This window comes from Neomonachus schauinslandi, chromosome 9 (assembly GCF_002201575.2).
Source record: "Neomonachus schauinslandi chromosome 9, ASM220157v2, whole genome shotgun sequence".
Classification (NCBI taxonomy): domain Eukaryota; kingdom Metazoa; phylum Chordata; class Mammalia; order Carnivora; family Phocidae; genus Neomonachus; species Neomonachus schauinslandi.
The window spans coordinates 61,218,115-61,239,395 of record NC_058411.1 but is presented as its reverse complement, the minus strand read 5'-3'; the positions used below and the strand labels follow the sequence as shown (position 1 = coordinate 61,239,395).

The 21,281-nt window shown below is 40.2% G+C and overlaps 1 protein-coding gene across 1 annotated transcript; it reads right to left on the bottom strand.

Annotated features, from left to right (window-relative positions):
* Positions 1-1,182: 1,182 nt before the first annotated feature.
* LOC110585159 (E2F associated phosphoprotein) lies at positions 1,183-17,745 on the bottom strand. Its single transcript, XM_044918277.1, has 5 exons — positions 17,553-17,745; positions 16,442-16,537; positions 14,824-14,941; positions 9,239-9,352; positions 1,183-1,819 (listed from the first exon to the last, which is right to left on the bottom strand). The coding sequence occupies exons 1-5, from the start codon at positions 17,743-17,745 to the stop codon at positions 1,543-1,545; spliced, it is 798 nt and encodes a 265-aa protein (XP_044774212.1). The 3' UTR covers positions 1,183-1,542.
* Positions 17,746-21,281: the final 3,536 nt, after the last annotated feature.

Here is a 21,281-nt window from a genome sequence, read left to right as displayed (position 1 = left end):
CAGTGGGAAGAACATGTTTTCCCTTCTGGAAGTATATCATTCTCTGAGGGAGTATATAGAGGTCCCCCTCAAGCTCTGCTGAGCTCTGACCTCTGTGAGTAATCACTGCTGTAGTCCAATCTTTTCATTTTATAGATGAGAAAACTGGGACTCAAAGGAACAGACTTGACCAAGATTAGTGTGATAGAACCTGAATTAAAACATATTTCCTGGGCCACCTGGCTGGCTCAGTCAGTAGAGCATGTGACTCTTGATCTCAAGGTCATGGGTTCCAGCCCCACATTAGAGATTAACTTTCAAAAATTAAAAAATCTTTAAAAAAAAAAATTTCCTGGGGCACCTGGGTGGCTCAGTTGGTTAAGCATCTGACTTCAGCTCAGGTCATGATCTCAAGGTCCTAGGATTGAGCCCCACGTTGGGCTCCCCAGTCAGCCGGGAGTCTTCTTCTCCCCCTTCCCCTCCTCGTGTTCCCTCTCTCTAATAAATAAATAAAAGCTTTAAAAAAATATATTTCCTGGGCACCTGGGTGGCTTAGTCTGTTGTCTGCCTTTGGCTCAGGTCATGATCCCGGAGTCCTAGGATCGAGTCCCACATCAGGCTCCCTGCTCAGCAGTGCGTCTGCTTCTCCCTCTGCTCCTTCCCCTGCTCATTCTCTCTCTCTCTCAAATAAATAAGATCTTTAAAAAATACATAGTTTCTGACTTTATTCCACTCTACCATATCTCTATTAGATATCAGGACCCTGAGTTTCCTAATGTTTTTGGAAACAGTCCAATCATTCTTTTCAAAAGCACAGATGCCTACAATGCAATTTCCTCCAAGCTGTCACTAATGATTTTTATATTATTAATACAAAAAAGGAAAAACAATACTTCGGTTGCTGGCAATAGAAATTCCAGAACAAATGGGGGCACAAGAGGCAGCAACAGGATTTTTAAGTCTAAGGGTCGAGGGTGAGGTTGCTCTTCCTCACCATAAATTTCTATTTACTGTGTTAATTCACTACATTTAGAATACTGTTACTACGCAATCCTTTTAGGGAAAGACCTATATTAATTACTCAAAGCACCTGGCAATATTAACCCCATGTAACTGTAATAGTTACTAAATATTGTCACTCCATACTATGGGGTAGAAAGTAAATATACTTCTTAGCAAAAACAATATACACAGAAGCCAGGAAATAGTTTCTTGTTTAATCACACCACAAGTATAACCAAAATAAAAATAACACTGAAACAAAGATTACTTATAACTCCAGAACATTTTAATTCTAAAGAGCTTTAATATATAAAAAGCCCCATCATTTCCAAGTGCCCCTCAAAAAGGGAATGAATAATCAGTCCCATCAGAGCCGGGGAAAAAAATTTTTTTAAGGCGGTGGAGGGATGAAGGTTGACAACCATTCTCTTTCAAAAAGATAAACACTGCGTCCTCAAATAACCACTCAGAATGTCACTTGATATGAACAGGCAGGAGGAAAATAACTGTCTGTATTTGCCTCATATACTGTATTGGGCAATTAAATGCCAACTCAGCTATTTAAGAATGACTTGCTAAAACATTGAAAAAATGAAAGACTTCATCCTTGTCATAGACTGCCACTTCAGTGGAACATTCGGTGCACATGACTGGGTGGTAGATTTCTTCCACTTGCGCCTCGGCCTGCTCTGCAGCATCTTCATGGTTAGACCTCATTTTCTTATGGCCTCGCCTTTTCTTCCTGTTCTCTGGGATTTTGTATCTTAGAACCTCCTCTTTGTTGACAGAACAATTCATCACAAACATTGCTCTATACTGAGTTTTGTAGGATTCGTGCCTAAGAGGAAAATGAAATAGAGAATTTGGATTTGCATTCTATTTTAACAGGTTATCCATTTAGATCAAAAAAATTTTATTGAAGTATAGCTGACACAGTGTTACATTAGTTTCAAGTGTACAACACAGTGATTTGAGAAGTTTACACATTACGCTATACTCACCACGAGTGTAGCTACCATCTGTCAAGGTACAATGTTATTACAATTATCACTGTATTTTATCCCCATGACTTATTCACTCCATACCTGGAAGCCTGTATCTCCCACTCCCCTTCACTCATTTTGGCCATCCCCCACCTTGCTCCTCTCTGGCAACCATCAGTTTGTTCTCCGTAATTATGGGTCTGTTTCTGCTTTTCATCTGTTTGTTCGTTTTGTTCTTTAGATTCTATGTATAAGTGAAATCATAGAGTATTTGTCTTTCTCTGACTTATTTCACTTAGCATAATACCCTTTAGGTCTATCCATGTTGTCACAAATGGCAAGAGCTCATCCCTTTTTATGGCTGAGTAATATTCCACTGTGTATATATACCATATTCTCTTTATCTATTCATCAATCAAAGCACACTTGGGTTGTTCTCATATCTTGCCTACTGTAAATAATACAATACACACAAGGCTGCATATATCTTTTCGAATTACTCTTTTCATTTTCTTTGGATAAATACTCAGTAGTGGAGGGGCGCTTGGGTGGCTCAGTCGTTAAGCATCTGCCTTCGGCTCAGGTCATGATCTCAGGGTCCAGGGATCGAGCCCCACATCGGGCTCCCCGCTCAGTGGGAAGCCTGCTTCTCCCTCCCCCACTCCCTCTGCTTGTGCTCCTTCTCTCGCTGTGTCTCTCTTGGTCAAATAAATAAATAAAATCTTAAAAAAAAATAATAAAACTCAGTAGTGGAATGAGTGCATCATAGGTTATTTCTGTTTTTAATTTTTTGAGGAACATCCATACTGTTTTCCACAGTGACCATGCCAATTTACATTCCCACCAACACTGCAAAAGGGTTTCCTTTTCTCCACATCCTCACCAATGCTTTTTCTTTTCTTTTTGATTTTAGCCATTATGACAAGTGTAAGATGATATCTCACTGTGATTTTGAGTACATTTCCCTGCTGATTAATGATGTTGAGCATCTCTTCATGTGTCTGTTGGACATCTATATGTCTACTTTGGAAAAATGTCTATTCAGTACTCTGCCCATTTTAATCAGATTATTTGGGCTTTCTGGTGTTGAGTTGTATCAGTTCTTTATGTATGTTGGATAGTAATTCCGTATCGAATAGAGCATTTGCAAATATCCTTTCCCATTCCATGAGTTGTCTTTTCATTTTGTTGATGGTTTCCTTCACTGTGCAGATTTTTATTTTGGTGTAATCTCAACAGTTTATTTTTGCTTTTATTTCCCTTGCCGCAGGAGACATGTCTAGAAAAATGTTGCTATGGCTGATGTCAAAGAAACTACTGCCTATGTTCTCTTCTAGCAGTTTCATGTTTCAGGTCTCACATTTAGGTCCTTAATCCATTTTGAATTTATTTTTGGGTATGGTGTTAGAAAGTGGTCCAGTTTTCCCAGCACCATTTATTGAAGAGACTGTCTTTTTTTCCCCATTGTATATTCTTGCCTCTCCATATGGTTAAAATTTGAGAACACAAAAAACTTACTGAAATACAACCAAAATAAAAACATGAGAACAAAATGGGAAATTTAAAGAAATGTTAAGAGTTATTTTAAGAATAGGAAAAAACTTGTTAATAGAGAATAGTTTAAAGAATGAGGGGTGCCTGGGTGGCTCAGTTGTTGAGTGTCTGCCTTTGGCTCAGGTGGTGATCCTGGGGTCCTGGGATTGATCAGGTTCCCCACTCAGCAGGGAGCCTGCTTCTCCCTTTCCCACTCCCCCCGCTTGTGTTCCTTCTCTCGCTTTGTCTCTGTCAAATAAATAAATAAAATCTTTAAAAAAAAAAAAAAAGAATGAACATATCCTCTTTTCTACTGCTTTAAAAGTAACTTTTATCTCTGAAAAAATTATTTGCTCTTCAAACTTAGAAAGACAAGAAACTTGAGAGCTAATGTTTAAACGATCTTTGTCTTTTCACACTGTGGCCTGAAACTCTGCCCTCCTCTCATTACAAGTGGTGCCATTCTTAGGGCGCCTGGGTGGCTCAGTCAGTTAAGCATCTGCCTTCGGCTCAAGTCATGATCCTGGGGTCCGGGGATCAAGCCCCAATTCGGGCTCCCTGTTCAGCAGGGAGCCTGCTTCTCCCTCTGCTCCTCCCCCCACTTGTGTTCTCTCTCTAATAAATAAATAAAATCTTTTTTAAAAATTAAATTAAAAAGGGCGCCTGGGTGGCTCAGTTGGTTAAGCGACTGCTTCCGGCTCAGGTCATGATCCTGGAGTCCCAGGATCGAGTCCCGCATCGGGCTCCCTGCTCGGCGGGGAGTCTGCTTCTCCCTCTGACCCTCCCCCCTCTTGTGCTCTCTTTCTTTCATTCTCTCTCTCAAATAAATAAATAAAATCTCCTCAAACATTCAATATTTTCCTACTTCTTTCCCCACCTAATAAGTTGGTTTTTTTCCCCCTTAAACCTCATGCAACAGAAATATCTATCTGGCTAAACACAGTGAACTCAAGTTATACTTTCATTAGTTCCAAAAGTTGATCTCCACCACCACCACCACCACCACCCACCAGGAATTTAGACTATGCAAGCTGGTACTTCTCCAAGTAAGACTGTAAAAATTTCATTTATACTCCACTGGATTGGAATCCTGTATTAACATGGAATGCAGGGCGCCTGGGTGGCTCAGTCGGTTAAGCGACTGCCTTCGGCTCAGGTCATGATCCTGGAGTCCCTGGATCGAGTCCCGCATCGGGCTCCCTGCTCGGTGGGGAGTCTGCTTCTCCCTCTGACCCTCCCCCCTCTCATGTGCTTGCTCTCTCTCATCCTCTCTCTCTCAAATAAATAAATAAAATCTTTAAAAAAAAAAAAAAAAACATGGAATGCAATTTTTACCAAGGCCAATTTCTATTGTTACATTATAAAACAACTTCTTTTGAGTATAGGAACTCTATAATAACACGGTTTAATATGCAAGAGAAACAACTGAAGTACAAAAACATTTTACTTTTTCTGCATTTCATAAACATGCTGAGTGTCAACTTATATACAAAAACCTTAAGAGTTCATATGGAAAGCACAAAATTTAATTGTTGCAGATGATCAAAAACCTCAAGCTTGGGACACCTGGGTGGCTCGGTCGGTTAAGCATGTGCCTTCAGCTCAGGTCATGACCCCAGGGTCCTAGGATCGAGCCCCACATCGGGTTCCCTGCTCGGCGGGGAGCCTGCTTCTCCCTCTCCCTTTGCCTCTCCCCCTGCTTGTGCTCTCTCTCACTATCTCTGACACTATCTGTCCCTCTCTATCAAATAAATAAATAAAATCTTAAAAAAAAAAAAAAAACCTCAAGTTAGCTAATAAGGTAAACTATATCTGGCTATTCATTAGTTCCTAGAACAAATCCACCACCTACTTAGTTTCACTTTCATCACTTAGTTTCAGTTAACTTGATTCAAAACATGGACTAAGCTAAGCATTTATGAGGCCACCAGAAAGAGGGGGGGGGGAAGGAAAAAGGAAAAGGGTTAGTTAGAGTATATTTGATTAAAAGAATGAAGGGGGGGCGCCTGAGTGGCTCAGTCCACTGAGTGTCCAACTCGATCTCAGCTCAGGTGTTCATCTCAGGGTCATGAGTTCAAGCCCCACATTGGGCTCCACTTAAAATAAAAGTGGAGCCTACTTAAAATAAAAAATTTCTTAAAAGAGAATGAAGGGAAAAAACTCACGATCATCTCAATTGATTCAGAAAAAGCATTTGATGAAATTCAACAGCTATTCATGGTAAAAACACCCAATAAACTAAAAACAGAAGGAAATTTCCTCAATACAGTAAAGGCCATATATGAAAAATCCACAGCTAACATCATATTCAATGATGAAAGAAAATTTTTCCTCTAAGATCAGGCCAAGACTAAAAAGTCCTGCTTTTACCACTTCTATTCAACATAGTACTGGAAGTTCTAATCAGAGCAATTAGCTAAGAAAAAGAATTAAGGGCACCTGGGTGGCTCAGTTGGTTAAGCGACTGCCTTCGGCTCAGGTCATGATCCTGGAGTCCCGGGATCGAGTCCCGCATCGGGCTCCCTGCTCAGCAGGGGGTCTGCTTCTCCCTCTGCCCTCTGCCCTCTTCCCTCTCGTGCTCTCTGTCTCTCATTCTCTCTCTCTCAAATAAATAAATAAAATCTTTAAAAAAAAAGAAAAAGAATTAAGAGGCATCCACACTGGAAAGGAAGAAGTAAAATTATCTTTGTTCACAGATGACATAGCTGCACGATACTGTGAAAGTAGTTAATGTCACTGAATTGTACACTTAAAATGGTTAAAATAGGGAACAAGAGTACCAACTCTCACCACTCCCATTCAACACTGTACTGCAAGTCTAGCCAGGGCAATCAGGCAAGAAAATCAAATAAAAGATATCCAAATAGGAAAGACAGTTGTATGTATCTCTGTCTGCAGCTGACATAATCTTTTACACAGAGAATTTTACAGACTCCACCAAAAAAAAGTTAAAATAAATATGAGGGGCGGGTGGGTAGCTCAGTCAGTTGGGCATCTGCCTTCAGCTTGGGTCGTGATCCCAGGATCCTGGGATTAGGCCCCACATGGGGCTCTCTGCTCAGTAGGAAGCCTTCTTCTCCTTCTCCCTCTCCCTCTGCCACTCTCCCTGCTTGTGCTCTCTCACGCTCTCTCTCTCAAATAAATAAATAAATAAATAAAATCTTTTAAAAATGATAAATAATAAAATAAAATAAATATGAAATTCAGGAAAGTTTCAGGATACAAAACCAACACACAAAGATCTACTGTGTTTCTGTACATTAACAGTAAACTATCTGAAAAAGAAATTAAGAAAACGATCCCATTCGTGATGCCATCCAAAATAATAAAACACTTGGAAATAAATTTAACCAAGGAGGTGAGAGATTTATACACTGAAAACTGTAAGACAATCATGAAAGAAATTGAAGAAAATACAAGTAAATGGAAAGATACCCCATGTGCATGCATCAGAAGAACTACTATCATTAAAACGTCCATACTACCCAAAGCCATCTTAGTCAACGCAATCTTATCAAAATTCCAATGGCATTTTTCACAGAAATAGAAAAAAGCCTGAAATGTATGGGATCACAAAAGACCCCAAATAGCCAAAGCAACCTTGAGAAAAAACAACAAAGCTGGAGGCATCACACTTCCCAATTTCAAACTGTACTACAAAGCTATAGTTACCAAAACAGTATGGTACTGGCATAAAAACAGACTCACGGACCAACGGAACAGAACAGAGAGCCCAGGAATGAACTCACACATACACAGTTAACTAATATTTGACAAGGGAGCCAAAATTATTCAATGCCAGATAATCTCTTCAGTAAATGATTTTGGGAAAATTGAATATTCACATGCAAAAGAATGAAACTGGACTCTTGTCTTACTCTACTCACAAAAATAAACTTGAGGGGCACCTGGGTGGCTCAGATGGCTAAGCATCTGCCTTCGGCTCAGGTCATGATCTGCAGGTCCTGGGATCGAGCCCCACATCAGGCTCCCTGCACAGTGGGGAGTCTGCTTCTCCCTCTCCCTCTGCCTCTTCCCCTACTTGCGCTCTGTCTTTCTCTCTCAAATAAATAAAATCTTTAAAAAAAATAAACTTAAAATGGATTAAAGACTTAAATGTGAGACCTGAAATTGTAAAACTACTCAAAGAAAACATAGGGAAAAAGCTCAACATGGGTCTTGGCAATGACTTTTTGGATAAGCACAGCAACAAAAGCAAAAATAAACAAGTGGGACTACAACAAGCTAAAAAGCTTCAGCATAGCAAAGAAACCATCAACAAAAGGAAAAGGCAACCTATGGAATGGGAGAAAATATTTGTAAATCATGTATCTGATAAGGGGTTAATATCCAAGAAACTCATACAACTCAATAGCAAAATAAAATAAAATAAAATAAAAATTGGCAAAGGATCTGAACATTTTTTCCAAAAAAGATATACAAATAGCCAACAGGTACATGAAAATGTGTTCATCATCCTTAATCATCAGGGAAATGCAAATCAAAACTATAGTGAGGTATCACCTCACACCTGTTAGAATGGCTGATTCTAGGAACAGGCTATTAATAAAAAGACAAGAGAAAACAACAGTGAACCCTTGCGCATTACACGTGGAATATAAACTGGTATAGCCACTCTGGAAAACAGTATGGAGGCTCCTCAAAATATTAAAAATAGAACTACCATATGATCCAGCAATCCCACTTCTAGGTATGTATCTGAAGGAAATGAAATCACTATCTCAAAGAGATGTCTGAACCCTTCCCCCGGCCAGGTGATCAAGATCAACATTAACAGTCATAAATCTGTTGATTTTTTTGTTGTTGATAGTCCGTGCCCTTGATCATCATGTTGTACACTTCAAACTTACACAATGTTATATGTCAATTACATCACGGTAAAGCTAGGAAAAGATTTTAAATTTTTAAATGGTCTAGTTGACAATAAGTTGAATATCCAAATGATGCACTCTTTAATGAAAAATTTTTAATGGTTAAAATAGTAAATTTTATGTGTATCTTATCACAATTTTTTTTAAAAGAGTGTATTTGACAGATTATGTCATTCCACAACATATATGCAGTTTCACTGAATCCTTGTCAGCACTAGTAAGTGCTTTATTAGAAAAACTATTTGTAACAGAACTACATATAACCAAAATTATTTGTATAAAAATCAGTCATGAAGCAGCAAGGATATAGGAGGAGAGAACTTTATCAGAATTCCTAAGTATAGGGCGCCTGGGTGGCTCAGTTGGTTAAGCGACTGCCTTCGGCTCAGGTCATGATCCCGGAGTCCTGGGATCGAGTCCCACATCGGGCTCCCAGCTCAGCGGGGAGCCTGCTTCTCCCTCTGACCCTATCCCCTCTCATGCTGTTTCTCTCTCTCTCTCTCTCAAATAAATAAAATCTTAAAAAAAAGAATTCCTAAGTATAGAGGCACCTAGGTGGCTCAGCTGGTTAAGCCTCTGCCTTCGGCTCAGGTCATGATCCCAGGGTCCTGGGATCAAGCCCTGCATCGGGCTTCCTGCTCAGAGGAGAGCCTGCTTCTCTCTCTCCTTCTGCCACTCCCCCTGCTTGTGCTCTCTCTCTCCATCAAATAAATAAATAAAATATTTTTTAAAAAAATTCCTAAGTATATACCTCAAAAGTCTATTTGATTTAAACAAAAGACCACCAAGTTTTTTTTTTCAGTGTGTGTGTGTGTGTGTGTGTGTGTGTGGTCACCCTTTATTCATTACCTTTGGCAATCAAGACATAGTGTGGTCATGCAAGCAGGGCAATTCAAGACAGCATCACTATTTGGAACAGGCTGCTGTTGTTGATGTGGCCTCTGTATTCCAAAACCATGGTAGCTAGAATAGAAAAAGAAAAGGGGGGGGGGGGGGACACCCACACATGAAAAACAAAACCCTCTTTTTCTCTTTTTTTTTTTTTTAAATAGGCTCCACGTCCAACATGGGGCTTGAACTCCCAACTCCAAGATTAAGAGTCACATACTCTGGGGCATTTCGAGTGGCTCAGTTGGTTAAGCGCTGAACTCTTGATTTCAGCTCAGGTCATGACCTCAGGGTTGTGAGATCAAGCCCCATGTCAAGCTCCACTCTGGGCGTGAAGCCTGCTTAAGGTTCTCTCTCTCCCTCTCCCTCTGCCCTTCCCCACCCCTCTCTCTCTCTCCCCCTCCCTTAAAAAAAAAAAAAAAAGTCACATGCTCTACCAACTGAGCTAGCCATGTGCCCCCAAGATCTTGATTTCTAATGCCACCCTCCAATAAAAGAAACTAGTACTCCTAAGAGAAATGACTGATCCTAGGAATAGGCATACAAAATGAACCTGGAGCATCTTGTACTGCCAGAAAGTAAGGAAGTGCTCAAAAACAATGAAGTAGATATGTCAAGGGGGCATAAAGTCAGCTGAAAGAGTCCCCAATGGCCAAAGCTGAAACAATTAGAACAACATAATAAAGCAGTATTGGATTATAACCCAAAGTATAAATAAATACCCATGAGTCCATACTGATATAAACGACTGAATGAATGAATGAATGAATGAGGGAGGGAGGGAGAACAGACAAATCTCCCATATGGAAGAATAATTTATGAAGATACTCTCCCCTCAAGGAAGTGGAGCATTAACTCCCCACTCCTCAAGTCTGGGCTGCACATAGGGACCTTCCTTCCAAAGAGTACAGTATGGAAAGGAGGAGTGAAGAGTAACTTTACAGTAGAGAAACCTGCCAAACAATTTCTCACCAAGGTGATCAAGGTCAACAATCATAAATCATGTTGACAGTATGTGCCCTTGATTACAATGTGATGAAAATGGCACTTTATCTCTGTGGTCTTCCTCACCAAAACCCATAATCCCAGTCTAATCATGAGAAAAACATCACACAAATTCCAACAAAGTGGCCTCCTACAATATACCTGACCACTACTCCCAAACACTGTTAAGGTCATCAAAATCAAGGAAAGTCTGAGAAACTGTCATAGCCAAGAAGAGCCTAAAGAGACATGACAACTAAAAGTACCACGGTTATCCCGGATGGGCTCTCGGAATCGAAAATGCACAGTAGGTAAAAACTAAGAAAACCTGAATAAAGTATGGACCTTAGTTTATAATAATGTATCAATACTGGTTCATTAATTGTGACAAATGTACGTATTAATGTAACACGTTAATAACAGGTGAAACTGTGTGTGTGTGTGTTGTTGTGGGAGGGTATATGGGAATTCTGTATTATCAGCTCAATTTTTCTGTAAATTGAAAACTATTCTAAAAAATAAAGTCTCGGGGGGGCGCCTGGGTGGCTCAGTTGGTTAAGCGACTGCCTTCGGCTCAGGTCATGATCCTGGAGTCCCGGGATCAAGTCCCACATTGGGCTCCCTGCTCAGCAGGGAGTCTGCTTCTCCCTCTGACCCTCCCCCCTCTCATGCTCTCTCTATCTCATTCTCTCTCTCAAATAAATAAATAAAATCTTTTAAAAAAAATTAATAAAGTCTCGGGGGTGGGAGGGATGGGGTGGCTGGGTGATGGTATGTGCTATGGTGAGTGCCGTGAATTGTGTAAAACTGATAAATAACAGACCTGTACCCCTGAAACAAATAATACATTATATGTTAATAAAAAAATAAATAAAATTAATTACTTTAAAAAAATAAAGTCTCTTGGGGCACCTGGGTGGCTCAGTCAGTTGAGAGTCCAACTTTTGGTTTCGACTTGTGTCATGATCTCGTGGGTGGTGGGACCGAGCCCAGCATCGGACTCCCTGCTCAGCGGGAAGCCTGCTTCTTCCTCTCCCACTCCCCTTGCTTGTGTTCCCTCTCTCACTGTCTCTCTCTCTCTCTGTCAAATAAATAAATAAAATCTTAAAAAAAAAAAAAAGGGGCGCCTGGGTGGCTCAGATGTTTAAGCGTCTGCCTTCAGCTCAGGTCATGATCCCAGCATCCTGGGATCGAGTCCCGCATCAGGCTCCCTGCTCCTTGGGAGCCTGCTTCTCCCTCTGCCTCTCTCTCTCTCTCTCTGTCTCTCATGAATAAATAAATAAAATCTTTAAAAAAAAAAAAAAAAGGCCTAAGTGCTTAAAGACTTTTGTCTGTTTTGCTCCTTGTTGCATTCAAGAATCTAGAACAGTATCTAGTACATAGTAAGTGTTCAATAAACATTTGCTGATTGCAAAAATATAGCACAAATCTACTTATGAAGGTACTAAAGTGTAAAAGTACATGTTCTTGGGCGCCTGGGTGGCTCAGTTGGTTAAGCGACTGCCTTCGGCTCAAGTCATGATCCTGGAGTCCCTGGATCAAGTCCCGCATCGGGCTCCCTGCTCGGCGGGGAGTCTGCTTCTCCCTCTGACCCTCCCCCCTCTCATGTGCTTGCTCTCTCTCATTCTCTCTCTCTCAAATAAATAAATAAAACCTTTAAAAAAAAAAAAAAGTACATGTTCTTAAAAGGGACTTATGGTAAACTCCCGAAACCGAACAACAAATGATAAATCATTTGGCATTACTTCCCAAACTCTTTACATGTCTCTGGGGGAAAAATACTGAAAACGTGGTACATATTTATAACTGTTGTTAAATCCCTCCAATGCTTAGCAGATTTCAAAACCCAAACCCAAGAAAGTAACATATTCATTCAATAGATACTTAATGAGTGCCCATTTAACAAAGTGCAAGATGTCTGGGATATAGCAGTGAACAAGATAGGCATGATCACTGCCCCTGTGGCACTGAAAATGTAGTGAATTCATTATTTTAAGTTGCTTTCTGTGGTCTTAAAAGGCAACTACTGCTTGATGCAGGAATGTGAATAAAGCAATAAAATGTTATTTCTTCTCAAGACTATAAAACAAAAGGGGCACCTGGCTGGCTCAGATGGTAGAACATTTGACTCTTGATCTTGGGGTCGAGTTCAAGCCCCGAGTACAGTTTACTTAAAAAAAAAAAAAAAACCACACACCATTTTTTTAAAGATTACAGAACGATGAAAATACATTCCATCTTACCTCACTGACAAATTCTGTTACCAGAATCAAGAGCTACACCGGGGCGCCTGGGTGGCTCAGTCGTTAAGCGTCTGCCTTCGGCTCAGGTCATGATCCCAGGGTCCTGGGATCGAGCCCCGCATCGGGCTCCCTGCTTGGCGGGAAGCCTGCTTCTCCCTTTCCCACTCCCCCTGCTTGTGTTCCCTCTCTCACTGTGTCTCTCTCTGTTAAATAAATAAAATCTTTAAAAAAAAAAAAAAAGAATCAAGAGGTACACTGTAATTTCCTTAACTATCTCAGGATCATTCATAGCACTCAAAATGTTCATTTTACACTGGGGTAATCAAAAAGTATTCATTAAATAAAGGCAAGGTGCAGCTGGAGGAAATGGTGCAGAGGTAAAACCGGGAGAAGAAAAAAGACCAAAGTGGGACACTGGAGGCTAAAAGGTAAGGTACAAACACCCAACAACATCAAATTCTCTCTGGACTTAAAAATACTTGATTTATCTTTTGTTGTTCAGTTTTCAAGAGCTTACCATCCTGGCCCCTACTACCTTAGCTGAATCAAAGCTTCCTAGAGTAGGACTCCAGGGTTTGCATTTCATTCTTCTGAGGTGATTCTGAGGCACAGCCAGGAGAGGGAAGCACTGGGTAACAGTGGTATACTGCCTAGCTTTTAGTTTTATGACAAACCAACCTTGGTAAAATCAACCTGGAAAACAAGTACGGCATTTCCTCTTGGGATGATGAAAATGGTTTTGAAAAACAGAGGTGGTAGTTACATAACACTGTGAATATACTAAATGCCACTGAATTGTTCACTTAATTTTAAATTAATTAAATGATTAATTTTATGTTATGTGAATGTCACCTCAATTTTTTAAAAAATCAAGTTTGGGGCACCTGGGTGGCTCAGTCGTTAAGCATCTGCCTTCGGCTCAGGTCATGATCCCAGGGTGCTGGGATCGAGTCCCACATCGGGCTCCCTGCTCTACGGGAAGCCTGCTTCTCCCTCTCCCACTCCCCCTGCTTGTGTTCCTGCTCTTGCTATGTCTCTCTCTGTCAAAAAAATAAGTAAAATCTTTAAAAAAATAAAAATAAAAAATCAAATTTGTGGGGCACCTGGGTGACTTAGTCAGTTAAGCGTCTGCCTTCAGCTCAGGTCATGATCCCAGGGTCCTGGGATCGAGCCCCGCGTCAAGCTCCCCCACAGCAGGGCGTCTGCTTCTCCCTCTCCCTCTGCCACTCCCTACCCCCCACCCCGCCTAACTCATGCTCACTCTCTCTCTCTCTCAAATAAATAATATCTTTAAAAAATCAAATTTGTAAATAGTTAAAAAGAACAATTCAGATATAAAATGTAACATCCACTCTTCATCCACATAAATGTTTTATCTCCAAATAATTTTAAATTCTATTTGAGAAAAGTCAGCTTTGTTTCTTGAATGGAGAGACTGACCACAGCAGTTTGAATTCAACAACAGTTTTTTAAAAATAAATCATCTGACAGGTGCCTGAATGGCACAGTCAGTTAAGCATGTGACACTTGGTTTCAGCTCAAGTGGTGATCTCAGGGTGGTGAGATCAGGCCCCGCGTCAGGCTCCATGCTCAGAGCGGAATCTGCTTAAGACTCTCTCCCCAGGGCGCCTGGGTGGCTCAGTTGGTTAAGCGACTGCCTTCGGCTCAGGTCATGATCCTGGAGTCCCGGGATCGAGTCCCACATCAGGCTCCCTGCTGAGCAGGGAGTCTGCTTCTCCCTCTGACCCTCTTCCCTCTCGTGCTCTCTCTCTCATTCTCTCTCTCTCAAATAAATAAATAAAATCTAAAAAAAAAAAGACTCTCTCCCCATCTCTTTCTGCCCCTCTCCACCAAACTCATTCTCTCTCTCTCTAAAATAAATAAATAAATATTTTAGAAAAATTTAAAAAAATAAATCATTTGACTGAAATTTGCTGGTAATTTTCAAAATAAATAATTGAGGTTTTTTTCCAAAATTCTTTTTTTATGTATGTATGTCTGTATGAACATATACACATACATTCAAAATGTGAATGTAGGGGCGCCTGGGTGGCTCAGTCATTGAGCGTCTGCCTTCAGCTCAGGTCATGATCCCGGGGTCCTGGGATCTAATCCCACACTGGGCTCCCTGCTCTGCAGGAAGCCTGCTTCTACTTCTCCGTCTCCCCCTGCTTGTGTTCCCTCTCTCACTGTCTGTCTCTCTCTCTGTCAAATAAATAAATAAAATCTTTAAAAAAAAAAAAAAACGGTGAATGTAGTGAAAATCATCTTTTAATCCTTTTTCTCCAAAGATTCTAAATATTCGAGTTCAGTTCTTACCCTCTTCTCTGCGCATCAACCCAGGCCTGATCCCTGCTATCTTTTTCAGGGTCATAGAGTAGCTCATCATTTGTTGGAATCCTGTGTCGGTTTTTCTTTTTCTTCTTGGTCACCTGTGCTAATTTTGAAAATGTTAAGGATATGGCTAGGTATCATGTCTAAAGCACACACTTCTTTAATACAGAACGCAGAACCTTCAGCTACATTTTTTTTCCTATGTATATTTTCCTTAAAAAAATTTTTTTAACTATTCCCCCAAATAAAGTTCTTGTCCAATTAATAAAGGATTAAAATGAAGATGACAGAGGAGGAAAAAACTGTTTCTTCACTAAAAACATGTTATCTCAAGAACTGAACTCAAATAATGAGAATTCAGTCTCAGAAAAGCTACTCAAAGTAAACCAAGACCAGAAACTTTTTGATGTTATAAATTCTCAACAAGTTCCCATATAGAAAATGCTACTGAAATCAGAATAAAAGTATTTCAGGGTCCCTGGGTGGCTCAGTCGTTGAGCGTCTGCCTTCGGCTCAGGTCATGATCCCGGGGTCCTGGGATCGAGTCCCGCACTGGGCTCCCTGCTCAGCGGGAAGCCTGTTTCACCCCCTGCCTGCCTTTCCTTTCCCCCTGCTTGGGTGCTCTCGCTCTCTGACAAATAAATAAGTAAAATCTTAAAAAAAAAAAAAAATCAGAATAAAAATATTTCAAAAATGAGTGAAAAAAACAGGGGCACCTGAGTGGTTCAGTTGGTTGGGCATCCGACTCTTGATTTCAGCTTGCATCATGATCTCAGGGTCATGAGATCAAGCCCCATGTCAGGCTCCACACTCAGGGTTAGCCTGCTGGAGGTTCTCTCTCCCTATGCCTCTGCCCCTCCCCCAACTCACACAAGTAGGCATGCACGCGCACAGTCTCACTCTCTCTCTCAAAATAAATAAATAAAATCTTTTAAAAAAAGATGAAAAACCACTACGGTTATCCACATGCACTAGACTTTTAAAGTACTTAAGTAGGTTAATATTTAGGTAATAATATATAAAAATATTATTTCTTGGGGTGCCTGGGTAGCACAGTCAGTTGAGCATCTAATTGTTTCTTTACCATATAAATGTGTTACTTGTGCATGCCAGTGTAATTCCTGATATAACTAAATCAATTTTAACTCTTATTATGTTCACCTTTGCTCACATTTTATACAAAATCAATTCCAGAGAACAGAGAAGCCGATAAAAAAGCAATGAGTTAGAAAAACTTCTGCAAAGTATAAAGATTATCTAAATTTCTATATTTTCTGTAAAAATACAGAAACTATTTGTCGGCATGAAAGCAAATGTTGCTGAGCTAAGGAACCTTAAAGAAGAGGGGGGCCACAAGCCCTGAGGAAGTCAGGACTGAGTCAGGACACACTCTCCCTCACCCCTGGAATGCCCATGCAGCATCCTTGCTGGTCCCATGTCCTCATATGTGCATTCCCATCAATTCCTGCTTTTGTTTTCACATCAACAGCCTACAATTTCTTAAAAGATAAAATTCAGAGGGAAATTCTAATATCCAATAATTGTTAGGTAAACCTTTTTTCTACAAAATGTAACAGCTAAACCTGGTAAACATGCTACTTACCTGTTTTGTCTTCATCCTCAGAATCAGAATCAAAATATATATCATCATAGTACTTTGTCAGAGCTGTTCCAACTTTTCCAGTTCCTGAGGAAGACCCTATTTACATAAGGGCAGTTTACAGACTAAACCATACACAATTGACAAGGAAAAAAAACTCAATTTATTCTTCCATCACCTCAAAGTAATTATCAACTCATTCCCAATCTCATTTGGATGAAAAAATACTTCCACATCAATGACTTACTGAATTTCTGTGCCCTATGCAATTACAGAGAACTATAATTGTTAATTACAGTAATGAAGTGTTCCAAATCATGAGAAAATTTTTCTCTCACCCTCTCACAAATCTAATTCAATAAAATAGCCTATTCCTAGGTTGCCACCATACACATCTCTACCTTTCAGCCATGCAGTACGCTGTTAAGGACAGGAAATAAACATCTCATTGTAAGCGACTTCAGGGGGAAGAAAATAAGAGCCCTACAGAGAGGCAGGGGGGCATGATTCAAGGACACACTCTTCTCTTCTCAGTTGTGCCTAGTGCCATGACTCACACTATATTCATGTCATCACATGCCTGTGTCCCTAATTCTTCCTCTTAATTAACATCTTCTTTTGCTTTTATTATTACATATGCTTTCAGTTCCTAACATGGAAACCAAAGCTGAGGCACAAATCAGTTTTTGGGTCAGGTACACTTTACATAAAAACGAAGTATCAAAATGAAGTATGTTTCATTACTTACTAACTTTCATTACTTACTTACTAAAATGAGACAGGAATTTGTGGTGACCATTCAATCTGCTATATCAGTGCTATATAACCCTAAAAATACCTCTATAAGCTCGTGTGTCTTTTTTACCCTGGGGTAAAAATTACAAAAGGAAATCATGCAAGTAAACAATACTAATAGTGTCATTTCAACAACACAGGAAAATTCTTCACTAGTCATCAAAGAAAACTATGCTCAAGTTGCCAAACATATTTATTCTTTCACAATAAATATTTATTGAGCACCTGCTCAAAGTGCTGGTGACACAACAGAGCATAAGGTTCCTGCCCTTGTGGAACTTAGAAAAATATCTATATGAAAATCTAACTAAAAGTTTACCTGTTTCCAGAGAGGATAACTTGTCCTCCATTGTTTTTATGGTGGAATTTAATTCAGCTTCCATTTCTTTTTCAAATTCATCTTCACTAGATGATTCACTTTCGCCAGTAAGACATTCTCTGATGAGTTTTCGTTTTTGGTCAGGAGTTCCATGTAAAAGCACATCCACTTCATCTTCAGAACTAGTATGCATTTAAATCATAAGACATATGAATACTAAAGAATTAAAATAACTTGAAACTCCCATCATCTCACTGCCCAACAATTTTAAGTTTTAAAAGGTTGCATTTATGTATCATATTACATACAGCTATTCTCATTTAAAGATCAACCAATTCTCGGGGCACCTGGTGGGGGCTCAGTCAGTTAAGCAGCTGCCTTAAGCTCAGGTCATGATCTCAGGGTCCTGGGATCAAGCCCCCTCCCCACCCCGGGGTCGGGCTCCCTGCTCAGCAGGGAGTCTGCTTCTCCCTCCCGCTTTGCCCACCCCCTCATGTGCTCTCTCTCTCTCAAATAAATAAATAAAATCTTAAAAAAAAATAAAGATCAACCATTTCTGCATATTTCCAAATGTATTTCTTTTTTTTTTTTTTTAAAGATTTTATTTATTTATTTGACACAGAGAGAGAGTGAGAGAGAGAGCACAAGCAGGGGGAGCGGCAGGCAGGCAGAGGGAGAGGGAGAAGCAGGCCCCCTGTCCAGCAGGGAGCCTGATGCGGGACTCGATCCCAGGACCCTGGGATCATGACCTGAGCTGAAGGCAGCCGCTCAACCAACTGAGCCACCCAGGCGCCCCTCCAAATATATTTCTAATGTCCACATATTTCCTCTTATAGATGCTATACATTTATTTCTCTTTGCTATTACACTACAATGAATATCTCTGTAGGGTATATGTAATTTTGCATCTGTTGATTTCCTTAGGATAAATGTCTAGAATTAGACATAAAAACATCTTTCTAACTTCTTGAATTATCACACTGTTTTCCAAAAGTATTGCACGAATTCATAATTCCATCAGCAATGAAAAGTTTACTTCGTACAACTGCGAGTTTTTTAAAACTCTGAGTACTTAAATAAAACTTAATATATGTAACCAATATAGCTAGTATACCCAAACAAAATGTTAACAGATAGTGGGGCGCCTGGGTGGCTCAGTTCTAAAGGCATAATGCTAATTCTAAAGGCATAATGCTACAGAGAACTATAAAGAGAAAGTTAAATTATATTACAAATTCTCCTGAGCAATTACTGCCAATCTACTTGGCCTTTTGCACCTGGTTTCCCATCAATAACAATATGACAGAATTAAACCAGGTATCAGAAAGAACGAAATGTTATCAAAATGAATGAAACACCGAAGATATTTTTTAATACAACCAATAGTTCATAAATAATGTTCAATTACTTGTGGTCTGATGAATAGTTACAGACTACCTCTGGTTTTTGTTTCTCTATTTTCTTCTTCTAGAACAATGCTTTTAAGCCTCCAACAGAAGGTAAATCTGAAAAATGCAATTCACACCATTCAATTTTGCTAATGATAGAGGCCTTAGCCAGATTCTACTCCCAAGAGAATTCCCATCTAACATTCCTCATCCTGACCCATATACTTCCTCCTTTACCACTATATTCATTTGGGTCCTCTTAACTCTGCCTGTCCCACCATATCCTAAGATCTCCAGGCCTCCAAACTCTTTTATTTCGTTCTACTCTTAATCCTGCTGCCAGAATGTCAGTCCTAAAAAACTCTCATCACATCACTACCCAATTCTGAAAGAAATCATCCATGGCCAAATCTCTGAACACGGCATTCAAAAGAGCCTTCCCCATTTGGTTTCAACTTATCTTTCCAACCTTACCTCTCACCCCTGAATTACGCCAGTGGTCTCCAACTGGGGGCCATTTTGCCCTCCAGAGAACATATGGCATAGCTAGACATTTTTGACTGTCACAGCTAGAGGTGGGAGGATGGGCTACTGGCATCTAGTGGGTAGCAGTCAGGGATACTGCTAAACATCCTACAGTGCACAGAACAGCCTCCCACAACAGACTTATCTGATCCAAGATGTCAATGTTACTGAGGCTGAGAAACTCTGATCTATCCTATATTCCAGTGTTTCAAAAGTGTGCAAAGTAGATTATCTTAAGGAGTATGAGGACGGGGTGCCTGGGTGGCTCAGTCGTTAAGCGTCTGCCTTCGGCTCAGGTCATGATCCCAGGTCCTGGGATCGAGCCCCGCATTGGGCTCCCTGCTTCGCGGTTAGCCTGCTTCTCCCTCTCCCACTCCCCCTGCTTGTGTTCCCTCTCTCGCTGTGTCTCTCTGTGTCAAATAAATAAATAAATAAATAATCTTTAAAAAAAAATTGAGGGAAACTGGGTAGAGGGGACACAGAATCCCTCTGTATTATTTTTCGTTTTACTTTTCTTGTGACATAATTTACTGTCATAACGTGGACGGAACTAGAGGGTATTATGCTAAGCGAAATAAGTCAATCAGAGAAAGGCAATTATCATATGATCTCACTGATATGATGAATTTGAGAAACAAGACAGAGGATCATAGGGGAAGGGAGAGAAAAATGAAACAAGATGAAACCGGAGGGGGAGACAAACCATAAGAGACTCTTAATCTCAGGAAACAAACTGAAGGCTGCTGGAGTGGAGGGGGGCGGGAGAGATGGGGTGGCTAGGTGATGGACACTGGGGAGGGTATGTACTATGGTGAGCACTGCAAATTGTATAAGACTGACGAATCACAGACCTGTACCCCTGAAACAAATAATATATTATGGTAATTTTTTAAAAATTTACTAAAAAAATAAATAAAAATTTACTGTCATAAATTCATGCATTTAAATATAAAATTCACTGATTTTTTTTCTATATACTATTTCTTACAACTACATGTGAACCTACCTCAAAATAAAGTTTAGTTTTTTAAGAAAAAGATTAAATCACAAGGCAAGAGAGTTATTTTTATTACAAATTTTCTCTACTCCTTGTGATTATTTCAAGAAGGTCTCGGCATTTAGCACCACTAGGTGAGGCAATGCAGTCTGGGCCATGTACATTCTTGCTGAGTGTGTCAAGAACGCAAGGTTCTCGCCACTCTTCACCCAGGCCATTTCTCAGGGTTCTGTTTGCAGTGTGCAACCTCGAGGGATAAGGTGATGTCTCGCTCCAGGAGAAAGAGCAAGCTTATTTACTGACAGCTGTAAAAGAAGTGGATTTTCCAAGCTCGAGTGGTCCTTAGCCATGATGCAAGCCACTGAATGTGTAGCATCCACCTGGGCCTCTCCGTACAACCCCTGTAGGAGCTGGGAAGTAATAGCAACCAACACAATCATGATGCTCATGCTGCTTGCGCTGTGAGTAGTCCCTGACCCACCAGTCTAATATCTTCTGCCAGGTTTCATGAACTGGCTATAAAATATTAGCTTATAAGTAGGGTAAAATCAAATCCTGACAGACCCGTCTTAAACACCTCTCGAATCTCTCCAATCTCCCTTTTTAAGACAACAAGCACTGGATTCAGAGCCCTGAGCAGGCAATACTGTCTAATACCACTGTTCCATTTTCACAGTATTTATTCTTACATTTACCTTACCAGTGGCAACTGTCACAGGATTAGAGAGCTTCTTTAAAGAAACTTAACCCCCCCAAAAAAAGAAAAGAATTTTAACAACAAAAATCTTAAGGAAAAATATTAAATAAGTTGTAACACGG

What these genes read in the sequence shown, in the direction of transcription:
- LOC110585159 (XM_044918277.1), bottom strand. Translation starts at nt 17,745, where the DNA reads ATGCATACTAGTTCTGAAGATGAAGTGGATGTGCTTTTACATGGAACT. An exon ending in GTTGATGCGCAGAGAAGAGG is followed by an intron (nt 9,353 to 14,823) that starts GTAAGAACTGAA and finishes TTTCTATTCTAG; the next exon opens with CTACCATGGTTTTGGAATAC. An exon ending in CTATGTCTTGATTGCCAAAG is followed by an intron (nt 1,820 to 9,238) that starts GTAATGAATAAA and finishes TTTTCCTCTTAG; the next exon opens with GCACGAATCCTACAAAACTC.